The sequence below is a fragment of the Electrophorus electricus genome, chromosome 10 (genome assembly GCF_013358815.1).
Source record: "Electrophorus electricus isolate fEleEle1 chromosome 10, fEleEle1.pri, whole genome shotgun sequence".
Classification (NCBI taxonomy): Eukaryota; Metazoa; Chordata; class Actinopteri; order Gymnotiformes; family Gymnotidae; genus Electrophorus; species Electrophorus electricus.
In genome coordinates, this window is record NC_049544.1 from 6,465,624 (window position 1) to 6,482,960 (window position 17,337).

At 40.3% G+C, this 17,337-nt stretch overlaps 2 protein-coding genes across 3 annotated transcripts; one reads left to right on the forward strand and one right to left on the reverse strand.

Annotated features, from left to right (window-relative positions):
- The first annotated feature begins 3,087 nt into the window (after positions 1–3,087).
- mc5rb (melanocortin 5b receptor) lies at positions 3,088–8,989 on the forward strand. 2 transcript variants are annotated; one of them, XM_027000017.2, is made up of 2 exons: positions 3,088–3,177; positions 7,416–8,989. In XM_027000017.2, exon 2 carries the CDS (start codon positions 7,433–7,435, stop codon positions 8,492–8,494), a length of 1,062 nt encoding a protein of 353 aa, XP_026855818.1. In that variant the 5' UTR covers positions 3,088–3,177; positions 7,416–7,432; the 3' UTR covers positions 8,495–8,989. The 2 variants fall into 2 exon arrangements, with proteins under 2 accessions (XP_026855818.1, XP_026855819.1); XM_027000018.2 differs by having other exon boundaries at positions 7,570–8,989.
- Positions 8,990–9,019: 30 nt separating this feature from the next.
- Positions 9,020–11,939, reverse strand: mc2r (melanocortin 2 receptor). The gene has a single exon (XM_027000019.2). It carries the CDS (start codon positions 11,420–11,422, stop codon positions 10,484–10,486), a length of 939 nt encoding a protein of 312 aa, XP_026855820.1. The 5' UTR covers positions 11,423–11,939; the 3' UTR covers positions 9,020–10,483.
- Between the last annotated feature and the right edge of the window lie 5,398 nt (positions 11,940–17,337).

Sequence of the window (17,337 nt, forward strand, 5' to 3'; positions counted from 1 at the left end):
ACTGCCAAAGACTTATTCAATCATGTGCTTAAACATTCTGTATCCCTGAGGACACTGACCTTGGACTCCAGTTTACATAACCAGTTTGGCCAGCCAGCTTTGAATGTATGGGGATTTGTTAGACTTGCTTCAGGCTATCACCCACAGTATAATGGCCATGTGAATGAGCCAACAAGAATTCAAGTTTCTGAAAGTTTTCTGTCATGATAAACCATCAGATCTGGGGGCTGATCTACACTGGGCTGAGATAGCCCAGAACCTCCTGATGAGTTTTGTTGCCAAAGTCACTGTTTAGATGTACTCTAGGTGATCAGCCCCCTCTTATGCCCTGGACAGCCTCTTCTTCGGAGGTCCTGGCTGTGCATAATTGCACTGGAGTGATGAAAACCCAGCAATGTATTGAGCATGTCCTCCAGCACCACAAATAGAAGGGTGATCGCCACTGTGGGATGACACCCACTTATCAGCCAGGATACTGGGTCTGGTTGTTGATCCTCTACTTCAGCTTTGTTGAGGAGTATAAGATGTTATTGCCCAAATACATAGGTCCATTCAAGGTCACTAAGAGAGGAAAGGTTTTTTACTAGCTGGACTTATCTGGTCATTATCAAGTTTCGATTTTTTTTCTTCTTCTAATTTGTAGTCTGTTTTTTTTACATATATTGTAAAATATCTTTCCTTTTTCTATTTATTTTACCTTAACAGTCATGACCAAGTGTGAATAATAATGTTTTGTTTTCAGGAAAATAAATGAGATTTTCCACATAGTATTTTGACTAAATAAATGTACATTTGACAAAATGTTTGGAACCATTTACAGCAGACTGCACCTGAAAATTTAAAATAGAATGCAGTGTTTTGCATTTATCCCATCAGCGTCTAGTTGGTGCTCAGGATGAGCTGTTCATCTGATCAACCATCTGTTCAAGCTATTAAATTGATCAACCGTCTTCAGTACATCCAAAACTCTGTAGCTAGAGTCATTACATCTACTAAATGTAGTGCACCCATCATACCTGTCCTTCAGCAGCAAGTGACTGGCTACCTGTTATCTCCTTGATTACGTGTAAGATCCTTCTAACTTTACAGTTTTTTTCTGTAAAGAATACACACTGTAACTGATCTTCATGAATTTCAGCTCTTTATGGTCTTGCTCCAAACTATATCTCTGAACTCAATCAATTATACTGTCCCTATTGTACCCTTAGATGCTCTAACTCCCAACTATGGGTGGCAGATCCTTCAGTGCTGTATTACTGTTCTGCTCTGTTTTTAAGGTCCATTGCACTGTTAGGCGTACAATTACAGCTATCTCACTGTAATAAAGTAGAAGCCATATTACAGGAAGAGGACTTCTAGCTTGCAGGCTAGAGAACCCAGTGTGAAGACTCATCTCTGCACTCTAGTACTCAGGGGCTCCAGCCTTGCTGTTTATTAAAGTGCTGCAGACAATAAGCACTGTGTGTGTGTGTGTGTGTGTGTGTGTGTGTGTGTGTGTGTGTGTGTGTGTGTGTGTGTGTGTGTGTGTGTGTGTGTGTGTGTGTGTGTGTGTGTTGCTGTGTATGTGTGTGTGTGTGTGTGTGTGTGTGTGTGTGTGTGCGTGTGTGCAAGATACGGAACGAGAGAGTGTAAGAGGGCGAGACAGGTGTTATAGGTCAGGTCAGGAGATTGGGATTCAGTACCAGTAAGTTTCAGGTTAATTTGTGGGAATACAGGTAGGCCAACTGCATAATACTTTTTGTTTATTCCTATGGCATTGCCACTGTTTCTCATTCATATGATAATCATAGCCATTATAGCATTATATGGAAATATGTGGGTATCATTTTACTCTGACTGCTCATCACGTTTTCCATTATGGATGGACTGTGTCATACACCCTGGTTGTAAAATAGAGGTTGGTGCACTTTTTTCCCCAATGCTTTCCTATATTTGCAATCTAAAATATATATAGAAATATTGTCTTACATGTTTTCAGTGCACCGCTTGTCTGTCTCTTTGCATGCACATTTACTGTAATATGACACAGGTGAACTTAGCATAGGGGTAAGCTAATTACCACCCTGATAACTTTATGCTGTGGAACTAAATACCTTATTGCACATTTTGCGTGGTGTACTGTCAAGTTTTATGAATCTAGCACAGAGTCACTAATCATGGCAACACGCGATCGAGCACTATGCACTAGGTTGATTGAAGCAGGGGTGTATCAGTCCAGTGAAGACCCAAGACGCAGACTATGCAACAGAGCCTTTACGCCTGCACAGCACCTAGTAGCAAGACGCAAGATGCAGGCAGGGAAAGCATACAAAGAGAGACACTGCCACGTGGCAGGTACCATATACAGGAACATCTGGGCTGGAAACCACAAGTCTGAATGGCACAAACTGCAGATAGTGGCCAGATATTGTGACTGTGGACAAGATGCAAAAAACCCAGCAGTGATAAAAGATGTGGTGGTCCCAAGTAGTGGAGACAATGAAAGGAATATGAGAAGTTAAAAAAATATAGACTGAGAGAAGAGATAGCGAGAATATGGAAAGTTCACACCAAGGTTGTCACAGTGGTGATAGGGGCACTTGGGCTGTGACCTCTAAGATTGAGGAGTGACTCCAACAGCTCAATCTCAGTCTAGAAGAGCACAATCTGGAATTGTAAAAATGACTGCATCGTACCTTCAAACTCCCAGGTGTCTGGTAGAAGGTAAAGGTAAAAAGATCCAGGCAGTCTTTTTCCTTCAATCTCAGGTAGGTATTATATTTACATATATATATATATATATATATATATATATATATATATATATATATATATATATATATATATATATATATATATATATATATAATTCTGTTCGATTCACATGAGTTGTGCATTCGACTTACGTTCAACTTCTGCATTCCCTGTCCTAATATTTGTATTTTAACATTTTAATTGTATTTTAATGTAGTGAAGTAATTTTATTGCTGACAATGAAAATGCAGCTACTAGAACAAACATCAGCCCCGTGTCTGAGGAGGAGGAGGAGCGCCTTGTCCAACTATATTAGAGCGATCCAAAGCAAGTGTGGCTTTTCGGAGACTGTGCGTCGTGCTCCCAAGGTTCCGTCCTGTACTACTGCAAAGTGACGATGCTGTACGCTTCATCCCTGAAGAACATGCGGTTAACGACTATGCGGTGAGATTCATTTCCTCTGACAACATTTTCTCCTTCTACATGATTGGCATTGACATATTCAATGAATTGCATCTAGGTTCAAAGATTTAGTCTGGAAAGCGTGGGCAGCAACAATATCATCTACCTTATACTTTCCAGGTTTTTATTCGAGTAAGAGGTCATTAACGACCGCAGACTGTGAAGCAGTGGCCGGTATTTAGTTGTGAAAAATAGCTAGCAAGATCGACTGAACATCTTAAACCAAGTTTGGGCGAGAAAAAATGTTATCACTTATGTGTACCGTTTTTAATAGCAAGTGTAATTTCGAAGGAAGACGCAACATACCTTTTTTTTTCAAACTAAAATGTTTACTATTCAAGTCTGTAGGTAGAAAGCTATTTTTAAATTGTATAGTTGACCAAAACGTAACCATCATCCTCTGTATTCATATTGACTGCTCAGCAGCACTCGTGACTATAGATCTAGTGTAGTGAATAAATCGCTAATGTGTGGCTTTAAACGCGCTCTGAAAGGCAGGGTAACACCTTATGGACTATTCCAGGCCTCTCAAATATCTAGGTCTCATACCTGTTCTTTCAGTGTCAACGCCTATGTAGTTACTACATCTATTTAGTGCACGGAGCTTTCACAAACTAATTGATGATTACTGGGTGAATTGCATAGTTAATTATTTTGACGAAGATGATATAATTTGATTCCGGTCTTTTATGCCTTTAGATATCCATCCTATATAGGCTAGACACCATTACGTTACAACACAAAGTTTACATGAACATTTCAACTACAAGGAGGAATAAATAATTTAAAAGAAAATTAATAATTAAAAGTTGAAAAATATTAAATTCTAAGGAAAAGTTTTATAAAATTAAATGTAATAAAAAACACATCACCACCACCAGAACAACAACAACAATAATAATTGTTGTTGTTGTTGTGCTACACTTATAAGCTTTGTTGAATGAGTAATATATATATATATGTATAACTTTACACTAACAAATGTTTTGTTTATGTCCAGAAGTTAAAGAGAGATTTGTTAGAGCAGTGAGCATAACGTGTTAAGACAAAATAGCTGGGTGTTTTCTGTATAGCAATAGAAGGAAATATTAAATGAAACAATTACCAGCTAGTGGAATCATATAATTTAGCTTCACCAATAAAGGGCCCAGATTTAATCCCTGACTGGAAATTAGGCTAAGTACCCAGGACATCTTACGACAGGTTATGAATCCATAACCACTCAGGTAGTTGCTCAACTAGTTTAAAACTTTCAAGAGGGACCAACCCAGTTCTGTAAGCACTGACATCTAAAAGAACCAAGATATACAGGTTACAGAAGCCTCTATTACTTTAAATCTTTCGAAATGCTATATATATTGCAGCCCCCCCCCCCCCCCCACCAGAAAAAAACTCCCAAAAGACTGAGGTTTTATTATTTGTAATCATTAATCATTTAACTGGCTGGAGAATACTTCTAAATTTACAGCAAATATATTGCCAAAAACGGTTGGTTAGAGATAGGTCTAAGTAAGTAGAAAATAATTCCTTTCTTCAGCAGAAGCCTGACCACATCTGTTATGATACTACATGAGTTCATTCTGCATTCAGTGTTTCAGGTTATCAGCTGTCACAACATCAACAAGGGCTCTCATATCACTCACTGTGTTGCGACAGACAAAGATTTCAAATAAAAGGTTCAGAAAATGCAACATACTTGTGGGACCTTGATGTTCATCTTATTTGAAAGACTCGGATTAGGGAATGGTCATGTTTTGTTAGTAGTACCAATTACCAAATTGAAACTGAATGTGCTGTGATACGGGGAGGCAACACCAGCACCCCTCTCGCTCTAGAAGCACTGACGACATTTAAATGATTTTCAATTAGCTGGACAATTGTGAAAGTGACATTTACTAGCACAGAACCTGGGGACATGTTTGATATGCTTTCTGTTTCTCACCCTTACTACATTTTATAGTAATTCAAATGTTTATTGGCCCTATTTTTCTGTTTCTCATGGCCAAGCCAGCAGCTATTGTAAAACACCAAAATAGTCTAAAAACTTATGGTTTCATGACTTTACACACACAAACCTGCAAACTAAATCTAGCCAAAAATGGTCAGCAATCTGCCCAATATTCATGACAAACACCCAGTCATTTGCTTCAAGTCTCTGAATCTGAAGTGAATCTGAGGTCTTGAATTGTGCCTGCCTGTCGGGGGTCTGGTTTGATAGCTAATGGTGAAGGCTTTATTTATCAAGGAACCACATGGGATGTAATGAAGGGCTCCTCTAAAAGCAGAGAGAACATAAAGGTGGACCACTAACCCTGGAATTAGAGTTACTGGAGAACACAGCGGCGACTCACTGCCACCTGTGCCTTTACCTGTGCCTGTGCTGTTTCCTGTCATGGCTTTGCAGTGCAAGGTGGGAAGAGACACGTGATGTGATAGTCAATAAAAGCGTTTCTACACAATTGCCATGTTTATTGGAGCAGGAGAAGATTTCCCAGTCTGTGTGATGACTGTTGGGAATGAGGGGTATAGTGCCTTGAAAGACATCTTAAACACATCTTAAAGTACTTGAAACTCCTTATTTTCTTAGCAACTGAAATTAAATTAAATATCTTATGTAAAATCATCACCCAAGGGCAATAGGGGAATAATTTTAAAAACTTTCAAAACGTGATTTATGTAAGAAAATGTATTGTGAAATTGATACACAGTACTCATTTGTCAGAAAGCAAAGGGCCAGGAATAAAGAGCAGGCTTTTGTACTCTGCAAGCACAGATAACATGATGTTTAGTTGGGAGCAGGCGAGTTGCCTGACAGCCATCAGTGTGGAGCTCTTTTACGGTACATTTTGTGGGTTTGTCATAGTTCACATTTTGTTCTGTGCCATAAGTGTATGAGGCAAGCTCTGGTTGAAGCAGCCTGTTATTTGTTAAGTGTTTCATGAATTTTCCTGTGTACATTTGTCTCTAAAAGCCCCGTAAGGACAATATAATCAAGGCGACATGCTTTCTGATTTGATGGTGTTTTAAAACTGTGGGTGTAAAGGTTTGCACGGTCACCTTTACCAAGGCTTGTTGGAATAACACAAATAATAACAAAGGTGTCAGTGAGAAACGGGTGCAACCTAGATCCAGAAAAAAAGGAAGCAAGACAAAAAGAAAATTGACCAATTACAATAACAGACCTTTCTTTAAAGCATTCAAGGAATCACTGGATGAAAATTAAAAGTAAACCTTGAGAACTAGAGTAGAATTGACAAATTATTGAATTATTAAAAAGTCTGTGAATTCTGAAGATTGGGGTGTCATTTTAACAAACAAAGGGCAAGTAAATGTTTTTAAATTTTTTTTAACTTCATCTCTTTGTTACAAGTCTTTGTGTTCTTGACTCCTGTGACCTCTGTTGGAAAGGGTGTGTTCAAGTTCAAGTTCAAGTTTGGTTTATTTGTCACATACATAGTCATACACAGTATAACTCGCAGTGAAATGGTGGAGAGTGCTCTGTCCAAACTGAGGAAGAGAAACAGGGGTGCATAGAGAAAAATATATATATGCAAGATAAATATATATTCTATATTCTATGTGTGCTGTCTCTACTCCTGTGCAAACATTTAAAGACGTAAAATGGATGTAATCTGAAGCTTTTTACTTTTTTTCTGAGGCTTCTTACTTTTCATGTGTTTGCCTTTACTTGAAAATTGTTTATAGAAGTGTGTTTTTGGCTTCTGTGCATGGTGGGTATGAAGGTTACACTTATGTTAGGTTTCCAATTGATGTGGATTTTATAGGAATCATATGCATTGCACAACCTCTGCCATTTTCTATATTGCACTCATCATGAGTAAATGTATTGAAGTCATGCAGTAAATGATTTTTAAAGCACATTGGCTCTTTAGAAAATGAGTGGCAATAGAGATTCATCAAGGCAAGAAACAGCCTGAATAGTAAAAGTTGCATGAAATGATTTCTACCAGTTTTACAAAGATTAAATAAAACCATATAGCCAGTGCAACCAAGCCATTTAATATAAGTGATCAGCTGCACAGAATAAGCACTTTTTTTTAACTAGGACTCAGAGGGATGAAGAGAAATACAAATTCTTTGGCGTTATTGTACTCAGCTGTTTGCTTTCGTGTGGCTTTCTCAGTTTGTCCACCAGCACATTGAATGTTAGCAACAAATTCTCAGCTCTTCTTTTTAATGTCTTTTTTTCTGTAACCCAGATGTGCAAGGACATGGTATGATGAGTCGACCCGTTAACAGAGCCTCACTTTTTGGCTTCTCTTTTCAACACTGGAGAGCTCTTAAACACAGCATGAACATCTCAACCTGGCCACCTCTTCTCCCCAACACCTCTCTTACCTTCTCCAACTACAGTGAGGAGTCTAGCCAGACAAAACCCAGCATGTCTGGAACCTGTGAGCAGGTCCACATTGCCCCGGAGGTTTTTCTTACGCTGGGCCTGGTAAGTCTGCTGGAGAACATCCTTGTCATCCTCGCCATTGTGAAGAACAAGAACCTGCACTCGCCCATGTACTTCTTCATCTGCAGCCTAGCTGTGGCCGACATGATGGTGAGCGTCTCCAACGCATGGGAGACTATAGTGATCCATCTCCTGGCGAACCAGAGGCTGGTGGTGGCTGAGCACTTCATCCGCCAGATGGACAACGTCTTTGACTCTCTCATCTGCATTTCCGTGGTGGCCTCTATGTGCAGCCTGCTGACAATCGCTGTGGATCGTTACGTGACTATATTCTATGCGCTCCGCTACCACAACATCATGACCGTGAGGCGGGCGGGCCTGATCATCGGCAGCATCTGGAGCTTCTGCACTGGCTGTGGCATCGTCTTCATCGTGTACTCCGACAGCACGCCGGTTGTGGTCTGCTTGGTGGCCATGTTCTTCATCATGCTGCTGTTGATGGCCTCACTCTACAGCCACATGTTCCTGCTGGCGCGCTCCCATGTCCGCCGCATGGCCATGGCGCCCGGCTGCGACGCCTCCACCCAGCAGTGCACCACAATGAGGGGCGCCATCACCCTCACGATCCTGCTGGGGATCTTCATCGTGTGCTGGGCACCCTTCTTCCTCCACCTCATCGTCATGATCTCATGCCCGAGGAACCTGTACTGCATCTGCTTCATGTCCCACTTCAACATGTACCTGGTCCTGATCATGTGCAACTCTGTGATCGATCCCCTGATCTACGCACTAAGGAGTCAGGAGATGAGGAAGACCTTTAAGGAGATCATCTGCTGCACCACCCTGCCGCGTTTCTGTTTCTTCCCCAGTAAATACTGAATAACAATCAAGGTGATTACTTCCTACCTGAATACATCTTTGCAACAGGTAACACTACTTGTACATCGCAGTACAGCTCAGATTATATACCAAAACAATGATTTGATATGCATGTAAACATAGTGAGAGATATTTATTTTATAAATAAAATAAAATGTTTATCTTATTAGGCCAAGAGGGCCTACATCTGAACTTATGTACACTTATGTACTCAGTTGGATAAATTCATGTTAAATACATGTAAATTGCATGCATCAAGAAATTATACCATTAGAACTTTAAAAGATAATTAAACCAGGCCGAGATGCTGAGGGAATGACTACACATTTGTCACTGGATGGATTGTGTGAACTAAAGAGTTAATCCATCATAATACAGCGCTGCAGCAGGCCATATCAGTACACTAAATGACCACTAAATGTGTTACGGAATGCCCCGCCCCCCACAAGTCACATGGTACGGACCGCCGCGTTCATATTTGCACCGTTTTGTAAACACCCCCCCCCCCCCCCCCCCCCCGTCCGTGTGTGCACCCTTGTTGGTCATTGTAGCTATGTCGGTACTTTTGTGTTAAAGTGGATCACTGTAGCCGTCACGTTAGTCTGTGTACTCACCATTAATGCGTATGTGTGCTTCGTTCAGTGTTAATGTCTAATCATGTTCACCGTAGATATCTTATATGAGGACCACCTATGTTGTCTGCGTTTGATGTTAAACATCGTTCACCGTGCAGAGACGGTGCGGCACTCGGGCCAACAGCGTTATAAAATGAATTTAAACAATGGAAATTTGGTTTCATTCACATTTGTGGAGAGTTTTGTTAGATATGTGTGCACCCTGACATTCATAATATGATGTATGGCTAATATAATTATACTGCTGTGTACACTATGATGGGACCTATTTTTCTTTATTTATGTAGAAATGTGAAAATTTCTTTTTAAGTGCATATGAAGAACATGCATGTTTAAAGGGTAGCATGCCCTCTTCTCTCGTCATTTTGTAGTGCATATGTGCAATCGTGGAGATTTATGTCACATTATGATTTAACCGTGAGTTGCAAATCCACTTCACCCGCAACGCCACCAAGGACTGAATGGATTGGATGCAACTCAATGTGACTTCGGAAGGGAGGGATCGAGGCACGCAGAACAGAGAGAAGGAAATTAAGTTGATGCCACTGGCAGCGGTTCTCAGGCATAGTGGCACGGAAGAGCAGCAGTTTTCCAATGCATGCAGGAACTAGGAGCAATCAATAATCAAGTGTGTGTGTGTGTGTGTGTGTGTGTGTGTGTGTGTGTGTTTGTGACCGTGGGTGTGTTGCTCGAGCACTGTGACACCTAATTTCTCCTTCCTAAAATATTATGTATGATTGCGGTGGACAGGGGTACAGCATGTCTATGTGGCGATATTGCCTGGAAGTTGAAATTGAAATTGGACTGCATTGCTTTACCATGTTATATTATTCTACTGTTATATGTGTATATATAATTGTGTAGTTGTTATGAAATGACAAAACACTTTAATGCACTTTTGGATTTCAAGGACAAATTTATTAGGCCTACACATATATATCTCTATCCATTTGTCTTCTGCCATTCTGATGCATAATCATAGTTTTAATATACATACCTAAAACATTCTTGATAGTTTATAAGATTATTGAGAATTTTTCTACATTTATTGTAGAATTGTTAGGATTTTTGTGTGCATTTCTGAATGTATTTGATTAGGTAGAACTAGTTTATTCAGTGTATTTTCTCTGTGCTATACTGTGAACAAAACATAATTGTGTGATGTTACAGAAATGGAAATGGTTAGTGTTGCCACTTCAGAGACCACTGATTAAATTTGTAAAATATGACATTACCAAAGACTGTATGTAGTCATGACCCATAGTCATTAAATAAATGTTTTAGTGAGGGGTCTGTGAAATGATTGCTTCGGGTAATGGTTAACATATTGCACTGACGTGCCTCAAAGATAGATCTATCTTTGAAATACATCCAAAATTCCACATTCACATGTACCTTGGACAGAGATCTGAGCCCCTGAAGAGCAGAAGAACATTTTCCTGAAGGTGTTACGTAACTCAGCACTGCGAAAGGCATAAATGGCTGGGTCAATAACTGCATGACTCATGAGCAACACCACGTGCAGGTGGAACAGAGAGCGATAACACTCGCAGTATGGGTTTTCCGGACACGCCATTATAATCAACAGGTGGAGGAAGAAGGGAGCCCAGCAGGCCACGAACACGCCGAACAGGATGGTGAGCGTGAGTGCCCCCCTCAGGCTGCTCCTCCTGTGGCGTGCTGAACCGCCTGGCAGGGACACAATCCTGCTAGCATGATGCCGTGCTAGCAGGAACATGTGCACATACAGCAGGAGGATGAGGAACAGGGCTGTGAAGAAGACAGCAATGAAGAACACCTTCACCACCGCGGCCTCAAAGAATCCAATCATGAGCGCGCCGCTGATGGCGCACAGGGCCCAGATCGCGCACAAGATGGCTGCTGCATGGCGATTGGTCATGAGGGCGTGGTAGCGGAGCGCGTGGAATATTGTGATGTAGCGGTCCACTGCAATCGCTAAGAAACTGAAGAGCGAGCCCAGAAACGACATGCACAGCAGAGTGTCCATCATGTAGTCTATCTTCAGCTCGGAGGAGCCCTGGGAGTTAAGGTGTCCGGCGTCTCTAAACACCAACATTATGTTCTCGCAGGTCTTAGAGAGGCTGGAGATGGTGTTGAAGGCTGCCAGGCTACAGATGAACCAGTACATGGGTGAGTGCAGGTTTTTATTGCGAATCACAGCCACCACGACCAGAAGATTTTCACTCAGGCTCACAACCCCGATGGTCAGGAAGATCTCAATAGGAATCCAAACTTCAGGACAGTCTGTTGCTGGGACGCTAGTGTTGTTCATGATGGGTAGGTCAGTGGTGGTTGCAGGATCACAGAGGCATGCCACTGGGTTTGCGCTGGACCATTGAGAATAGGCTTTGTGGGGTCAGATCCTCAGTAAACCTGAGAGAAGAAAGGTCCCGCTATCATATTCACAAATTATAATACATTTACCTATTATATACATTTACTATGACATGTTTAGGTGCCATTAATGTAAGTTTTAGACTTTTGGTGGCACAAGTGGTGGCACAAGTGAGCTGATTTTAAAATGTACAGGAAAACGCATTGATGTAGATGGACGACCTGATGTTCCTGAACAGAACTTCTACAACTATTATAGACATTAAACCTGACATTATAAAGGTTCTCTAACATGGGCAAGCTGAAAAGCCCCACGTTGTGATATTCGGTGTTTTTAGATGTAAGAGTGTACAGGAGTGGAGTAACGTAATTTCCCATATCCCATATATGTTTAGGCAGTGCAACTTTAGATTCTGGCTATGGCCATTATTAAATGCCCCACAGAGTTGAAATTGCAGCAATACAGGAGAAGGTGGGAATAATATTTTTTTTTTAAGTAAATATTTTTGTTATTTTTCAAGCACATTCGCAAAGAAAATCACATGATGAAAGTCTGCAGTAATGAGCCACGGTGTAGAATTGATTATCTACTGTTTGCAGGAGTCGCTGCACACCCAAAGTCCTGCAAAGCGTCAGAAACAGGGAGAGGACCTCTTGCGGCTACGAGAGAAAAATGATCAAAAGAGGCGTAAGATAAAAGGAGTGGTTCTGAGGGAGCACGTCATTAGTTATAGTCTTGCAATGCAATGTGTACTGAGCTACTTGTGCTGGCCCCAGGGGAGACGACTTGGAGGAATCTCCATGGATATTTACAAAAGAACTGATGTTTTTATTAAAGTTTATATCTTTGCCTCTTTTTATCTGTTCACACAGCAGCATAACCCTCAGCACTGAAAAGGGATCGTTGAGTACTCAAAAGAACAAACTGTGCCCATATTACCATTTCAAATCGGTTATGCACTAAAGAAGATCCCAAAGAAGTTGGAGGCTGAAGTTCATACTGTTCAGGAATACTGAGAATCAAAACAAAAACCCTCAACACATTCATTTATTTTAAATACTTAATGTGATAAACTGCAAAGTTCACTCACTAGTTTAATTGAATTGTTTTTACCAAAATTAAAATCAGTTTTGGTATGCGTGTGTGAACACCGATACAGAGTTCAGTTTGATTGCACCGGTTGTAAGTAAACCGATCACTCCAGAGAAGAATTGGATAATTTAGGGCCGTCATGCAGAGAAGGATTCTGTAGCTACCTTTACTGACATTTAAGCTTCTACTATTGCGCCAGTACACCAATCTATATCAGCTAGTCAATCACTGTTCCGCTCAATACAACCTTCGTAAGTACAGCCTGCTGCGAAAGCAGTGAATGGAGGTGAAAGTCACGATGGTGAAAAATGATGCATCATTTAAAGATGACAAAAGATTACATGTCACATGTTAAATGTTATAGCTTATGAACGGGAACATTTCAAATAAGCGTATTGATATATCTAAATTAGTATGTAAATTGATCTAATTTGTATATATGTAAATATATGTATCTAAATAAAGTATCTAAATCTTAGGATATCCAAACTTACCCATTTTCAGCAAAACAATCCTAAACTAACACAAGTAATAGTTTATGAAAACAGAAAAACATACTGAAAACTCCATAAGGCCTTACCCTTTTCCATGTTCCGCTAAAACAGCTGTAAAATAACCCTGTAGCTCTCTTGTTCTGCGAGTAATGTTTTATGGGGGTTGCTGGGGCTGGCTACGCTATGCTTGTTTGCTCTCGGCTTGATATGGGATGATGAGAAGGACATGTACTATGTTTTTGTGCCCTTGAATGACCATAGCTCTTCACACTGATGTGTTAGCCTCGGGCCATGTAAACTGTGAGGCCATTTATTCAGCAGACAGCGAGTTACAAAGTAAGAAAAAAAGCTTTAGAAACCTTTTCTGCTTGTCTGGTGGGCTGATATGGTTTGCTGCCATCGTTTAAACATATGGTCTGACTTCTGAACGTCCTCCCACAACAGCTCATCACTCATTCCTCAGGGAAACATCCAAACATCCAAACATTGCTCAGAGAAACATCCAAATATCCAAACATCCAAACATTCCTCAGGGAAACATGCAAGCATCCAAACATCCAAACATTCCTCAGGGAAACATCCAAACATCCAAACATTCCTCAGGGAAACATCCAAACATCCAAACATTCCTCAGGGAAACATCCAAACATTAGGGAAACTTTTTTTTTTGTCAAATCGTCTCATGGTACCCACAGTTGAAGGTCATATTCTGTGCCAATCAGAGATAATAGACATGACTTGTTTCACCTTTGTTTCTTCCGATGACCATTAATGAAAGGACAGGACTTTGCACCATTCAGAATTCAGGGGGAAAAAAAGTTTTTAACTAGTCCTGCAGAAGATATTGTCAGACTCAACCTAGATCCGTATGCAACCCAACATCTTGCCCAGTAGTCTGGACATCAAACAATAACTTTAGTTTCAGGAGCTAACCATGTTCAGCAGGACATTAGGCTGAATCCTTTGGCAACCAGGACATGCTCTTTTGGCTTCTATCCTCTGGGGTGAGCTTTTTGGTGAAGTGACGATTATGTCATGATGTTTAAAGTACTGAGCCCTTAGGGGAAATTTGGAATGATGCTATATTATGTTTCCACAACTTTAATCTGAATGTTCTAACAACCAGGGATTAAAGGGCAGGATTACATGTGACCTGGAGTGTTCAATAGCACCACAGCACATTAACCCTTCTGTCAGATGTCAGGGATTTAAAACGAAATCAGAATGATCCATTCAAACGTTTAACAACTTTTTTTTTCCAAACATAGACCTCATTCAAATATCTGCATTGACAATTGCTGAATCAAAACAGGTGGGGTGTGCAGCTGCAGAAAGGTATAACTGTTCAGAGAAATGTTTCCGTTGAAAAATTAAAACAAATCATGTGAAAAACATGGAGAGAGGAGGGGACGTGTAAAAACATGGACACCCTCGCAGCACAGAAGAGAGGTGTAGCACAAGGACTCACAGCCCTCAATACCTTAAGTTACCGGCTAGGAGCTTAGCTCAGAACTTTGGCAAACACCCAGCACTGAATGACTGGGTCACTGGGCTTATATAAGGTCTAGCCCAGCTGTTGGGTGTTAAGCCTGACTAGTGGTGTGGTTGACTCGAGGCCTCCCTCTGGTGGCCAGAAGGGGCCTCGGCCTGCTGCCAACCCTTACACCTTAACCTATTATTAGGCAGTTTTATAAATGTATTGATAGGTAACTAACCGCACTGCATCGCAGAGGTCATGGAGAGACACCAGCACGGTCTCGGATCCTCGGGTTTAAGTCGGAGCGGAGTACTGCTGTTTTAACGCACAGAGGACCCTCAGGGGGACCCTCACTGGCAACATATGGCAGAAAAGAAAGGAAGAGTTTTCTAAGTTTTTCTGAATCTCAGCAGTGTTAAGACCAAACGTAGCTGATTATAAAATATACCGAAGACATGTCAGTAATTTTCATCTTGTCGGAAAATGAAAACAAGTCCACAGGACTTTGTTGAAGGGAGCCAACCAGCTACTCTTGAATGTGGACAAAACGGCGGAAAGTCGTGGCTCAAGCGACACCTGAAGCTCGTTACGATAAACGGAACAGCGGTCCAAATAGTTGTGGACTTTTAAGAACTGAGCTTTCATCTGACCCTTCATGGTAAGCGAATATTAATTCGTTGATTACGAAAGCTCAAAAGTGCTTGTGTTTTTTAAGAAGTTTGAGGAATTCCTGTCTGTGTTGTATATGACCTATTTTAGATAACATATTCTACATTAGTCTGTTACGAGAATTTTAATTCCTCCAGTCGCAGAGCTCTGGACAGGGTTGTGTGCGCAGTACGTTCAACGCCAGACATCCTGGAAAATAGGCCTACCCTCTAGCAACGGAGAAACGATATATGTCGTTTTAAATGTCGTATATTAAATCGAGAAGAGCAAGACTTTGCAATAAAAAATAAATAAATAAATAAATAAATAAATAATATATAATATATATATATATATATATATATATATATATATATATATATATATATAATCATAGTGCTATACGAAATTTAAATGCCCTGAGATGAACAAGGCATGACGATGATAGCCTTGTTGTGGGTGCGTATATATTGTAGATTAATGTTTTATTACTTTTTTATATGTTTCAGAGGACGTTCCAGCTTCTGAATCGCAATGTATGTATTTACAAACGACAAATAGAACTGAACCTGAGCCACACTGCCACCTGCTGGGCCTACATGGGAAAGAGCACATAATACAATAAACAGCAATGGTCGGGTTAAAAAAATGAAAGGATTAAATGACTCATTGAAATATATGTGACACGTAAAGGAATACGTTACATATTTTGTTAATTTAAAAGCACAAATAATATTTTTGTTGATTTATTCAGAGCGGTTTAAATGGTCTTAGGGTTCTGTTTGTGTTTTCAAATATTTGGTTTTAGAGATATGAACAGTGCAAAAACAAGAGGCATAACTACAGGATGACAAAATGCTTTCAGAAACTAATGATGTAATATTCACCACCAATTGGGGTAATGATTTTAGCATAAAACCTGATAATGAACAGAACATTTCTAAATCTGATTATTTGCAGAAATTCGGCACTACTTAAATACACTGAGACAATGCATTCAGTCATGAACGAAGCCAGAGATTATGTAAACCTTTGTCTTTTTTAAGGGCACGTTTGGCGTGCGTTTGTCTGTCTGTCTGTCGGTCGATCGACCAGGACATTCTAATAGATCATTCTGGCTGTTATTCATTTACTAGTAGGCCTATGCAGAACTCATGCATTTTTAGACTTTTAGAAATATGCTTATTGTTCATTTCAATTACATTACATTTTATTTATGTCGCGATTTTTAAAATAGACATTTTCTCAAAGCAGCTTTACAGAAGCCCAGGTCAAGACCCCTAATGGGTAAGCCTAAGATGCCACTGACAAGAAGTCTCATTTGGGGCACAAGGAAGAAACTTTGGGAGGGCCAGAAACGCATCCATCCTCCTGTGGGTGACACTGGATGGCAGTGCTAACACAAACAAGAATAGTAGTAGGAAAATTAGGGGCCAACGTAGGTAGATAACCATAGTCTACTACATTACGGTAGTACAATAAGCCTGTGGAGTCCATATTGATTTTATTTATTAATCTGCAAATGGATATTGTTTCAGGTCCAGTTGGTTTAGGAGGACCAGACCTGCAGATCACCATGGAGACATAACAGGAAGGCATAACAGATTTTTTTTAAAGATGCATAGATGCAGTGCTAAGTATCAGTGACTCACTCGTTTTTTTTGGGTGGACCCTTTCTTGGCGATTATTCATGGGACTTCCCATATAAATATGACTGTACTTGTCCATATGTCATTGCTCCCATATTGCTGAGAAATGACATATGGAAATGTACCCTTTATACAGGAAATAAACTGGTGATAGTATGATCAGATGAAAGTAGGCTTACCTTTCTAGCTAACTTTGTTCTAATAATTTGGTTTTGTGCAGAATTGTCCTTTGAATATGTGCATGGAATTGAATTATTTACACCAGGACCTGCCACTGCAAATGAGACGTTGCATTTTAATCTACACATTTCTTGTGCAAACAGCCATTATTACAAACTGTATTTTCTATGGTACAGGTGCTCAAATGTTTGAACAGTTCCACTCTCCCAGTGGTTGTGTGTTAGCTAAATAGGAGCTGTTTGACATAGTGGCTTTTGATGTCGGGAGACATGCACTGTGGATTTTACTGATATGAATTAAACGAAGTGGACT

Coding starts and splice junctions, on each gene's coding strand:
- mc5rb (XM_027000017.2), top strand. CDS start 7,433: ATGATGAGTCGACCCGTTAACAGAGCCTCACTTTTTGGCTTCTCTTTT.
- mc2r (XM_027000019.2), bottom strand. CDS start 11,422: ATGAACAACACTAGCGTCCCAGCAACAGACTGTCCTGAAGTTTGGATT.